Source organism: Mesocricetus auratus, unplaced genomic scaffold (assembly GCF_017639785.1).
Source record: "Mesocricetus auratus isolate SY011 unplaced genomic scaffold, BCM_Maur_2.0 Super-Scaffold_100691, whole genome shotgun sequence".
Taxonomy (NCBI): Eukaryota; Metazoa; Chordata; class Mammalia; order Rodentia; family Cricetidae; genus Mesocricetus; species Mesocricetus auratus.
The window spans coordinates 51,573,568-51,586,235 of NW_024429267.1; the positions used below are offsets into that span (position 1 = coordinate 51,573,568).

Consider the following 12,668-nt stretch of genomic DNA (forward strand, 5'->3'; position numbering starts at 1 on the left):
GCAGTGGCAAATCACAAATAAACCAACCGCACGAGACCCTGTCTCAAACAAGATGGGGGAGTGGTCCACGATCAACGTTGTTTTCTTGAGAATGCCGCGTGTCCGCGCGCACCCGGGGCTGGAGAGATGGTTCAGTCGTTAGGAGCACTGGCTAATCCCCATAGAGGACCCTGGTTCAATTCCCAGCACCCACATGGAAGCTCACAAACTGCCTTTAACTCCGGGATCTGACACCCTCACACAGACATGCAGGCAGGCAAAACACCAATGCGCATAAAACAAAAGTAATAATTGAAAAAAGTTCTAACAAAGAATTACCTGGGTGCTAGTTTAGGTTCTCCGTGCTTGCTGTATTACCTATGGTGATGGAAAGACGACTCGTGTCGGGGCGGGGAGGGGGAGGGTACTCTTTTCAAATCTCACAGGGGACATTTCTGACATCAAGATCAGAAGTGGACACGGTGATGTGCACCTGGTAACCTAAGCGCTTGGGACAAGCAGGCAGGAAGATCAGTTAGAGTCCAGCCTGGGCGATATGAGAGCCTCACATGAAAACAACAAACAAAACAAAACCAAGACACAAATCCATCAAGACCACTAATTTTAGAAGTGCTGACAACATTTATCTGTCAAGCAGCTTCATAGAAACTGGAAGAACCGGCTCCACATGCGCGGGTCCAGCTTGAGGTACTCATCGTCCCTTGAGACTGCATAGAGGAAAGGCCGGAAATCCAGGACGTCAGGGCGACTCCAGCCCGGCGGCGGGGACAGGGACAGCCGGTTTGTACCTGGGCGCGGTTAACGCTGCGGATCCCGCTTGGACCGACTGAATGGTGGGCAGCGCAGGGTTCACGCCGGTCCCAGGTAACCGCCCCGCTGAAGGGTGGGCGGCTGTGCCGCTCACCCGACCCATCCTGCCCGCCCTGCCTCGGCAGCCGGGGAGACAGGTGATGCACGTAGGGCAGCGTTTCAGCTCGGGGAGACCCAGGGAAAAAGCCTCGCCGCCACAAAGCAAAGGAGTAAACCAGGCTGCGCACGCGCAGTTCCGCGGACCTGGACTTCCGAGCATGCGCAGCGGCGTCCCGCTCCTCCGGCAGCCCCGTCTTAGACCCGGCCCCCGGGCTTGGTCCCCGCCCCCGCAGGCGCGGTCAGCGCCAGAACCCCGAACGCCCATATCCGGGTTCCCTCCTCCTCCTCCTCCTCCTCCGCCGCCGCCGCCGCCGCCGCCGCCGCCGCCGCCCCGCTCTCTCAGCCCTGTCGGGAGTGGTGTGATTCCCGACCAAGATGGCGGCCGTGGGGCGAGTCGGCTCGTTCGGTTCTTCTCCACCCGGGCTAGCCTCCACTTACGCCAGCGGGCCCCTGGCCCACGAGCTGGCGTCGGGCAGCGGCGGCCCCGCGCCGGGCGACGACGAGGACGGACAGAACCTCTGGTAACGACCGCACCCCTCTCTGGTCCCCCGCGGGTTATCGCCTCGCCGGGGCGGACGCCTCCGGGATCCCTGAGCCCCGCGGGAGCAGGGGAGTCGGGCGGGGCCTCCCGGGAGCCCGGGCCGGCGGTTCCCGTCCTCGCCCGGGCCCGGCCTCAGCTTGCGCCTTGCTCTCCTCCCCGTTAGGTCCTGCATCCTCAGCGAGGTCTCCACGCGCTCGCGCTCCAAGCTCCCGGCCGGGAAGAACGTGCTGCTGCTGGGTAAGTGGTCTCCGCCGGAGCCGGGGATGCCGGCTCACCCATCCGCTCGCCCACTCCCTTTGTGCGGACAGCGGGCCCGGCCGCGCCCCGCCTCCCGGCCTGCGGCTGACAGCTGGGGGACAAGGGGACTCCGGTCCTCCAGGCTTGGACCCTCCCGTCTTTTCTCCTCCCTGGGTTGTGGGGTGGCCCTGTCATCTCCCCCTGGGAGAGACCGGATGAACAGAACTAGGATCCGAGGGAATCCTAGTGGTCTGAGGGTCTACATAGACGAACCGGGACAGTTTTTCCTTTCATAACAGAGATTGGTAGCAGGAGGGCTCCAGCGCAAATGCATGCCATTAATATTTAATAGCTGACTCTTTTGTTTAACTGACAGGAGCCAGAGACTGGGTCGTGATGGGTGTTATTTGAATCAACATTCTCCCGGCACTGTGTACTCGGGTTGCAGTTGCCTTTTTAACTGTCACCTAATAACTCTGAAATTTGTAAAGGGCAGTAGAACAGCCTTCCCATTTAGTCCCTTCAGCCGAATGGCTAGAATAAGGGAGGCATGTCTCTCCCCTTCTCTTAGGTATTTTTATCTCTACTGGCTGGAAATGGGGATAGAGGACCGAAGGGCAGCAAGACAATCCCAGCCTCACAGTTTTGCAAGTTTTTTTTTCTAGCTCCGGGAGAAATTTCTCGCTTTTTTTAAATATGCAAGATATTGGAGTGTATAATAAGATTACAGCTATATTGTAAAACGTCGATGTGGGTGTCTCAAGACTCTTGAATTTTAGACTGAAGAGTTTTTGTTATGTGTGCCTAGGGATTGCTACCTGCGAGGCTCCACAGTTGACTGTGAATGGGTAGGTAGGAAGAAATGACTCGTTTTCTATGACCTCCTGTCTTTGTGTTGAATAAAGCTGTGGTCCAGCTAGTTGGAAAGATGAGCTTTGTACCTTACCTTGGTTTTCGTGTTATTGAAGGCGTCATGTGGAGATAGCTCCTGCCACATACAAACCGTGTGATCTTAGGCAAGTCGATAGAAGTCTGTAAACCTGGCTTCCTTCATCTTTCAAATGAGAGCCGTGGAAATAACTGTGGCTGCCTCCTGGAATTGTGGGAGGGTCAAATGAGGCACGGTGGGAAGCCAGGCCGGGAAGACTAAGCTATGGCTTGACTGGATAACTAAACACTCCCGAGAAGACTTTAACAAGTGAATTAGAGTTGCTGTTGTGTCTGCTGCTCCCATTGGGGTGTGCCCAGTTAAAAACAAGACAGCATCACTGCCTACATAAGTAATATCGATAGGGCAGAGATAAAGTAGGGTCCCAAAGCAGCGAAACCAAACCAGTTCCAGAGAAAGTCTTTAATTGCTAATGTAGACAGATTACTACTAATTGCTACAGGAACTTAAGACTGTATGACCACCTTGAAGTGGATTCTGTTTTAGCTATGTGTTAGATAGATTTCTTTTCGTTCCAATCTCATCAATAAAAAGCGTTAGTCTTGTTCCTGTCCGGTGTTTTCTGGATCATAAGACGTGGTGGACTTGGAGGATCCACTCTGCATCACCTCTACCTAGGCTAGGTTTTCTTTCTTACGAACTTACTAGTTCAGAAAGCTCCGTCTGGTGTCGTTATATAAGCTTGAATGTCATGTTTTTCTTTCAGTACTATTAGCGTTTTCCTGAGTCCTTTTCAGCTTTGGGAAAAGCAATCATTGATTTTTAGACACTTTATGCAAAAATACAGTTACTTTTCCAAAATTCCTCTAAAGAGTTCTTAGAGCTATTTAATTATCAACTATTACGGCAGTGTTCAATCTGTGGCGGTTGAGGAAGGAAATACAGTAGGTGTCCAGTTGTCTTTGTTAGGAGTTGGAGGCTGTCAGGCAGGCCAGGAGGTAGGCGCTTGGCTCTAATACGTCATTCCTGAGTGAGGTGCTGTTTTGGAGTCTCTGTTCAAAGAAAAGAGAAATCTGAGTCTGCTAACAAGGCTTTGTATTTCAGAAACAGTCCAGTAAGAGGGCTGCTACAGGCCTTTGCCTGAACCCCTGGAATAGCTACCCTGCATACATAGCCACAGCTTAATCCTGAGCTCAGTACTTGACCTTTCCTGCAGTAGGATGAGAGTCCCAGCTACATGTCAAGGATTATCAAAAGTATTTGCTTTGTGTGTGTGTGTGCGTGTGTGTGTGTGTGTGTGTGTGTGTGTGTGTGTGTGTGTGTGTGTGTGTGTGGTGGGAGGGTTATATACATATGCATGCAGAGGTATCAGATTCCCCTGGAGCTGGGGTTACAGGCAGTTGTAAGCTGCCTGATGTGGATGCTGTGATTCGAACTCAGGTCCTCAGCAAGAGCACTGTGCTCTCTCTCTCTCTCTCTCTCTCTCTTGCTTTTAAAGATTTATTTATTATGCATATGGTGTTCTGTCTGCATATATTCCCAGATGACAGAAGAGGGCACAAAATCTCATTACAGATGGTTGTGAGCCACCATGTGGTTGCTGGGAATTGAACTCAGGGCCTCTCTCTGGAAGAGCAGTCAGTGCTCTTAACCTCTGAGCCACCTCTCCAGCCCCACTGTGTGCTCTTTTTTTTTTTTTTTTAATGATACAGGGTTTCTCTGTATTGTTTTGGAGGCTGTCGGACCAGCCTGGCCTCGAACTCACAGAGATCCGCCTGCCTCTGCCTCCCGAGTGCTGGGATTAAAGGCGTGCGCCACCACCGCCCGGCCCACTGTGTGCTCTTAACCACTGAGATATCTCAAAAACATTTTCATACACATCTCATCTACAGTTCTGTCGCCTGATCTGGAGGGTAGATGGTAGCACCAATTTATAGACGAGGTGATGGGATTTAGATACAGTTGAGTAGGTTCTCCAAGCTCATACTATTGTTAAGGGTCCTGTGGTGTGGCACTGGTATAACTTTCCAACTGGATTGAAGTCCCTTCAAGGAAGACAATGCCATATACAAAACTCTTTTTTTTTTTTTTTTTTTTTTTTTTTTGGTTTTTTCGAGACAGGGTTTCTCTGTGGCTTTGGTGGCTGTCCTGGAACTAGCTCTTGTAGACCAGGCTGGCCTCGAACTCACAGAGATCCACATGCCTCTGCCTCCCGAGTGCTGGGATTAAAGGTGTGCGCCACCAACGCCCGGCTATATACAAAACTCTTACTACTCAATGGTTATTTATGACCCAAAATACCAGTAATTATTTAAAGGAAAAAATGTGGTCTTAATGGCTAAAGGCTACAGCGCGAGAAACACAAATTCAGGAGCTGTATAGGGAGACCTGTCTTTAAACAGAAGCTGGATGATAGGTGATAAGTGCCTGTTGTCCCAGTATTTGGAGATTCAGGCAGGAGTGAAAGCAAAGCCATTCCCAGTTACAAAGTAAGACACAACAACAATCCAGAAACAAAGCAAACTGAGAGCAAGGGGCTGCAGAGCTGGCTCAGCAGTCAAGAGCATTTGCTCTTGCAGAGGGCCCAGGACCACATGGTGGCTCACAACCTGTAATTCCAGGTCCAGGAGATCTGATGCCCTCTTCTGGCTCCTCACCAGGCACACAAGTGGGGCACATACACATGTGCAGGCTAAAAGCTCATAAACATAAACAAAACATAAACAAACAAACAAAAACAACTCATAAAAACAGCAACAAACAACCTAGCGGGAAAAGATGAAGAAAACCCAAGTACTTATTGGGCTTTGGGATGTGGCTCATTGAGGGATATAACTGGCCATGACACTTGTGGATAGGCAACCTTTAGTCTAGCTGGGCCTGGCTCACAGTGAAGTCCAGAAAGACTGACAGCACTGGATCGTCCTTCCTGTGTCTGTGTCTTTCTCCTCCCCTAGTGGGTGAGGTGGGTAGTAGGGATTGAACTGGAGCTTCACGAGTAATAGGTAGGCACTTAGCACTGAGGTGATCCTGAGCCCCTGACTCTTTTTTTTTTTTTTTTTTTTTGGTTTTTTACGAGACAGGGTTTCGCTGTATCGTTTTGGAGGCTATCGGTCCATCCTGACCTCGAACTCACAGAGATCCGCCTGCCTCTGCCTCCCGAGTGCTGGGATTAAAGGCGTGTGCCACCAACGCCCAGCGATTAGCATAAAATTATGTGTTTCGTATGTTACTATTGAAAAATACACCAAATTCAAAATGTTATGAGGATCAAATGGCATATTGTTATCTTAAAATAGTCAGGGCTGGTGGTGGTGCACGCCTTTAATTCCAGCACTAGGAGGCAGAGGCAGGTGGATCTTTGTGAGTTCAAGACCACCCTGGTCTATAAAGTGAGTTCTAGGAAAGCTAGGGCTACACAGAGAAACCCTGTCTTGGGAAAGAAACAAAAAGTCAGGGCCAGTCAAGTTTTCTGTATAGGATCAGATACTAAGTGATGTGTGCTTTGTGAGCTGTGTAGTCTCTTGCAACTCCTCAGTTCTGCTCTTTAGTCCCCAAACAGCCACAGATAATACATGCACGAATGAAACAAAGTAGTGTTTCAATAAATCTTTATTTGTAGAAATAGGCAACAGGCTAGTTTTGGTCTATGATCTGAAATTGGTAAGTTCCTATAATCCCTTTGTTGCCATAGTTTTATCCCTAAGCAAAGATGACAGTTAATGGAGGTTTTATTGAATGGGTTATGGTATTTGACATAGTAGATACTCAGTGAGTATGTGTTGCATGAATGATGAATTAACTCTCAGTATGGTTGAGTAGAGACTTAAGAATTAAGAGTAAGCCAGGCGTTGGTGGCGCACACCTTTAATCCCAGCACTTGGGAGGCAGAGGCAGGCGGATCTCTGTGAGTTCGAGGCCAGCCTGGTCTACAAAGTGAGTTCCAGGACAGCCTCCAAAGCCACAGAGAAACCCTGTCTCGAAAAAACCAAAAAAAAAAAAATTAAGAGTAGTAGATACATTTTCCCCAGTGCTATTGTCAGAAACAGAAAGCAGAGCTTCAATAGTGATAGATATAGACTGGTAAAATGGCTTTTCAGCTGGAGTGAAGTCCACCGAAAGAGAATTCCAGCCAAAGCACTTTGAACATTCAGGAAAGTAGCTGGACATGGTGGCACATAACCCCAGTACTTGGTGGTGGAGGCAAGAGAATTGGGAATTTAGAGTCATCCCCATTACATAGTGAGTTAGAGTTCAGCCTGGACTACATGGGGCTTGTTTCAAAGAAACTTTAAAAAGCCAAACAAAAAAGCCCTGCATTGATGGGCAAGCCTGTCTTCTCTTGCTTAATAGAATACCTCTGTATTCATTTCTTCAGCAGTTTTAGAGTTACACTGTGCAGAATCATCCAAGGAAAACTGGGCTGAGATTCCCCCCTTCTGCCCTCCAGGAGCTTGTAAAGTCCTATGGGGGGACGACAGAGTAACACAAGTCCATGAAATGTCTGCGTGAAGCAGCACCCGTGAGAAACTGTTGCTGGAAGCGACTGGGGAGGAGGTTCTGGGTGAAGGACAGTGGACAGGTGTGAGTACTTGCTGAGAAACGCTGAGGTATCTCAGGTCTGGTGGAAGGAGTCCCCCTCGAGGCCAGGCAGCTGGGAGTAGATTCCCTTCCTGCCTTTGGAAGCTGAAGCATTGTGGACACTACCTCCTGACCTATACATTGAGATAATTTCATACTTCATGGTATTAAAAGAACCAGAAGACATTGTCTAAAAACCTTTGAAGTTGGAAGTCACTAACTTAAAAGTTGTGCATGTTTCATGCCAGAGAAAGAAAAATAAAATGTTAAAAAAAATGAAGCCAACTGCCAGGCATGGTGGCACATTCCTTTAAATCCCAGCACTTGGAAGGCAGAGGCAGGCAGATCTCTGTGACTGAGGCCAACCTGGTCTACAGAGTGAGTTTCAGGGCAACAGAGTGAGGTCTTATCGGAAACAAAACAATACACCTCCCCAAAACTATATGTCATATAAATTATTTATATGAATATGCATTTAAATATGTATTATGTGTGTGGTGTGGAGTGAGGACAACTTTGTTGAGTTAGTTTCGCCTTACACTTTTCAGTTTGAAAATTGACAACCTTTTTTATTATTATTTGTTAAAAGATGTTACATCACAACCAAGTTTTGTGTTTCCTATTTATGATCTTAGCATTTTGTAGACTAAGGAGTTTAGTTTGAGATAAAAAATAATGAAGAAATGAGTTAAAACAATAGGAACAACATAAGAAACAGGCTATGACATGTTTTTCTACAAAACATTTCTAAACTGCATGGAAGGAGGTATTTGTTGGAAGTACTAGTCATTAAATGAAGCCCTTGAATTAGTTCATGTATGCTAACGTATTTGCACATCTCTGTGATGACCGAAGGCCTAGCAGAGCGCTATGCTTGAGCATGCGACATCAGTCTGGTTGATAATGAAGCTAAAGCTCCCAGAAAGTCTGCAGGGGTCTCCACATGGGAAACCCCTCCAGTACTGTGTGGGTCCAGAGATCAAACTCGGCTACCTCACCATCCCACCTTTTATCTTCCTTATTGAATAATGGTATATTTGATTGTATTGTAATTATGCTTGATTATAGGTCATTGTTACATGTTACTTTCCATGTACCCAGTATTATCTTTGGGATAAACTCCTACGAGTGGCACTGCTAAGTGCATACCATAGCTGCTGATAAAGTCCTTTAGTTCAGTGGGACTTTGACCTGTGGAGCAGAGGAGCTGGTGAGCCATTGGGACCAGCATTTATTGGCCTTAGTGTTTATTGAATTAAACTGATTTCTAATTCTCTTTTAATCAGTCTGTGAGAGTCAGAAAAATAACTGAGAATAATAGGTTCTACTGTTTTCATGTGATGGGGATTGCTAAGTGGTGGGAACTACCCTGTTAAACCAGCTGCTTGTGCTGAAGTTCTCCCAGAGATGTGTTGTGTAGTGTTTCTGCTGTTTTACAGACAAGGGCTTTGTGTCTCAGGATTCACAGTTTCCTCAGTGTTCAGAATTGGCTTTGTCATTTTGCTCTGAGGAGGATACTCCTTGATGCTTCTGAACATTTAGTCTGAACAGGTGTGCATAAAAGTTTCCTCATGGCACCAAGTCTGCTGGGAACAACCTGTTCCCACTGTACCTCACCAACAAGGGAGATGCCCACTGAGAGACGGGAGCAGGTCAGAGGCATCCCTCTGGACCCTCCACGTAATCTGTGGAGGGCTAAGTGGAAGATCTGAGCCAAAAGTAGCTGCATGAAGATCCCCTGTGAGGCTGTGCGTGGAGGTGCACACCAGCCCTTAGGATGCAGAAGCAGGTAGATCTCTGTGAGTTCAAGGTCAGCCTGGTTACATAAGGAGTTCCCAGATAGTCTCTTGTCACTAGAACTTTCAGGTGAAACGTGCTGGTTTATGTTATATCATGCAAGATCAAATAAAGTTGAATCTTGTTTTTATATGGCAGGTTGTGTGCCCTGATGTATCTATCAGTGGTGTGGAGATACCAGTCAAAGCTCTGCAGAGAAGGTGTGTAGCACCAAACCTATGCTAAGCAGGAGTAGTGTCTCGGCAAAAGAGATGACAGAGAAAAAAGAATTCAGTACTGTCCACTTTCTAGCTTTGTGAGCGTGGTGTGCAGTAACTTCTGTGAAACCCTGGAACAGTGCTATGCTTTAGTGTTTGGGATAGCAGTTACATCACATGCTGTGTGTGGCTTCTCACTGTCACCTGCTTCATGTTTTCATAATGTTCTTTTTAAAGTACTGCTGGTGGTCCTACAGGAGTTTCATTCATTCTTTTTTTGTTTTTTGTTTTTTTGTTTTTGTTTTTCAGACAGGGTTTCTCTGTATTGTTTTGGAGGCTGTCCTGGAACTCTCTCTGTAGACCAGGCTGGCCTGGAACTCACAGAGATCCACTGCCTCTGCCTCCCAAGTGCTGGGATAAAAGGCGTGTGCCACCAACGCCCGGCTAGGAGTTTCATTCTTAAAATGTCACGGATACAGCGAATAATAATAGTAGCAGAATTTTAGTCCACCACTGTGGACATGGTCCCTGAAAGTTCAGATTCACACAGCTGGTGATGGGATGTCACAGAGGTCACATTCAAATCTTCACATTCTTCATCTGTAAATTGATGTTACAAAGTATCTTAATATGTGCCGGTGAGAAGGCTCAGTGTGTAAAAGCTCCTGTTGTCAAGCCTGATGATGACCTGGGTTAGATCCCTGGCATCCACATGGTGGAAGGAAAGAACCAAGTCCCTGACACCACACACACGCCACGGCACATGCATCCTCCCCCTCTACAATAAACTAATATATACTAAGAGTAATTTTAGTACCACATCTCTTTGTTGATTAGAGATCATCTTTCAGGAACTTTATAAAGCACCAACAGCACACATTTGTCCTCACACACTTCTGGTGATCTTGTAGATCTTGAGAGATCTTTGTGAGCCCTTTGGTTTTTCTGTTTTTTTTTTTTTTTAAAGATTTATTTATTCATGTATATAGTATTCTGCCTGCATGTATGCCTGAAGGCCAGAAGAGGGCACCACATGTCATTATAGATGGTTGTGAGCCACCATGTAGTTGTTAGGAATTGAACTCCAGACCTCTGGAAGAGCAGCCAGTGCTCTTAACCTCTGAGCCATCTCTCCAGCCCCTCCCCCTCTTTGTGTTTTACATTTGCACTGAGGTATAAGAAGTGATAGCTGTGGTTGCTTTAGAGGAAACTGAAGTCTGGTAGGTGCTGGGTCTTGTGAGTGGCTTATGTGAGCAGCGTGTGGACAGACAACATGGAATGCAGGCTTACTCACATGGAGAGAGAGTGTCACTGTAGTCTGTAGCAGTGACCAACAAGCCCCAGCACCTTTGCTCATGTGTGGTCAGACAAGGCTCTTCCCTCCCTCAGGCTCTTAAACTTGGCTAGGGCGAAGCAGTTCCCAGCCCAGCTGACATTTGGGGATTGTCCATGGCGATTTTGAATGGCCAACAACCTAAGAATGACTTTTGTTTCTGTTTTTTTTTTTTTTTTTGGTTTTAAAGCTACAGGGGGAGGGGCAGTGAGGCGGCTCAGCTTGTAACAAGGCTGATGCTTTGAGTTTGGTCTTCAGGACATGCAAAGTGGAAGCAGAGAAGCAGCCTCCCTGCACACTACATGTGATTAGACTTTTATAAAAGACTATGTGTGGGACCTATGTGGCCTGTAGCTTCAATTGATTTTCTAGCCATTTACATTAAAAGTTTCCAGCATCCATCTGTATGTGGACATGAAAATAACTATTATAATAGTATTCATCCAGGCACACTTTCTTCTTTTCCCGTCCCCACCTTGGAAGACAGAGCCTCCATATGTAGTCCAGGCTGACGTCAAACTTGGGACCCTCTTGCTTTTGTCTCCAGAGGAATTACAGGGGAGTGGGACCACACCCAGCTTTCTTTTGTTTTAAAGAAAGTTTAAAGTATGCCTCCTAGGACTAAGGATGTAGCTCAGTGGCAGAGTGCTTGCCTACCTAGAGTATATGAGGTCCTTGGTCAGTTCCCAATGCTGCAGGAAAAGGAAAAGTGAAATCATGTTCTCCTTAAGAAAATCTAGTTTATAAAGATGTACATTTAGATAAACTTATTTTAACATCATCCCTGTAGGATTCTTGACTTTACAGGGCTTTCACCTTGGTTTGCCTACATAGGAACTCTACTATGAAGAACAGGCTGGCCTCACACTCAGAGGGATCCTCCTGCTTCTGCTGGGATAAAAGGAGTGTGCCTCCACGCCCAGCATATGGCCTCAAGTTTTGTAAGCATGAGTCACGGGCAGTTTTAATAGATGTGGTAAAGGCCCAGGACAAGCAGGTACAGATGAGACACGTTATGAACAGAGAATGTGGTGGTGAGTAATTGGCATGAATGCTGGTAAAGGAAGGGTCTCCAGTGCCTAAGACAGGGTTTCTGTTTTGGTGAGCAAGTAGCTAGTTCTGCCCGAGAAGAATGGGGTAATTTCTTGTCTGGGACCTCTGCAGAAGCAAGTCCTTTATGTCCTGTGTATGGTAAGGAGCACCTGCCTACGGAGGCTTTGTCGTCTTTGTTGTTTGAGACAAGGCAACCTAGACTGGCTTGGGACTCAGTGTGAGTCCCTAAACTCCAGATCTCCTGCCTCCTGTACCTTCTCAGTTCTGGGATTGTGGTGCACTCCACTGTGTACTGCTTGGACCATTAAGATTTAATTACAGGAGGCTGTGAGATGGCTCAGTGGTTAAGAACACTGACTGCTCTTCCAGAAGACCCGGGTTCAATTCCCAACACCTACATAGTGACTCAGAACTATCTGTAACTTCAGTTCCAGGAAACCTGACACTCTCACATAGACATACTCGAAGGCCAAACACCAATGCACATTTAAAAAAAAAAAAGGATTTCATTACAAAGCCCGAGAGATGGCTCAGTGGGCACAGGTACTTGCCCTCAAGTCTAATGACCTGTGTTTAACCCTGGGACCACAGGTTGAAGGAGAGAACCAACTCCTGCAAGTTGTCCTCTGACTTCCACATGTACACCTTTGCATATATGCCTATATACACACACAGAAAATAAGTAAGTGTAAAGCGCAATTTTAAAAAAGATGGAACTACATTTGTTTCTCTTTCTGTTGCTGGAAATCAAACCCAGTGCCTTGTGCACTTGAGGCAAACTCTCTGCCATTGAGTCATATCCCAACTCTGCCTCTATAACGAGGCTATATAGGGAAAAAACAATATATTTATTTATCAGGGAGAGAGAGAGTCGCACATACCAGGAGTTAGAAGCGTGGCTGGCTTCCAGGAGAAAAAAGGGAGGCCCCTTTTCCTTTTACTACCTTTTATCTCTACCTTGACCCCGCCCTGTTGGGCGGGTAGCTTTGTGGGGTTCACTCCTACATGCCTCATTAGTGTCTGTCTGTCTGTCTGTCTGTCTATCTGTCTATCTATCTATCTATCTATCTATCTATCTATCTATCTATCTAGGCAGGGTTTCCCTGTGTAGCCCTGGCTGTCCTGAAACTT

At 46.9% G+C, this 12,668-nt stretch overlaps 1 protein-coding gene across 1 annotated transcript in view; it reads left to right on the forward strand.

Annotated features, from left to right (window-relative positions):
- Window positions 1–1,266: 1,266 nt before the first annotated feature.
- The window catches only part of Dync1li1 (dynein cytoplasmic 1 light intermediate chain 1), a 36,146-nt gene continuing 24,744 nt past the window's right edge, over window positions 1,267–12,668 (forward strand). The window contains exons 1-2 of the mRNA XM_005075030.4: window positions 1,267–1,430; window positions 1,614–1,687. Of these exons, the coding sequence (XP_005075087.1) occupies window positions 1,285–1,430; window positions 1,614–1,687 (220 nt within the window). The 5' untranslated portion in view covers window positions 1,267–1,284. The remainder of the gene's footprint in view (window positions 1,431–1,613; window positions 1,688–12,668) is intronic.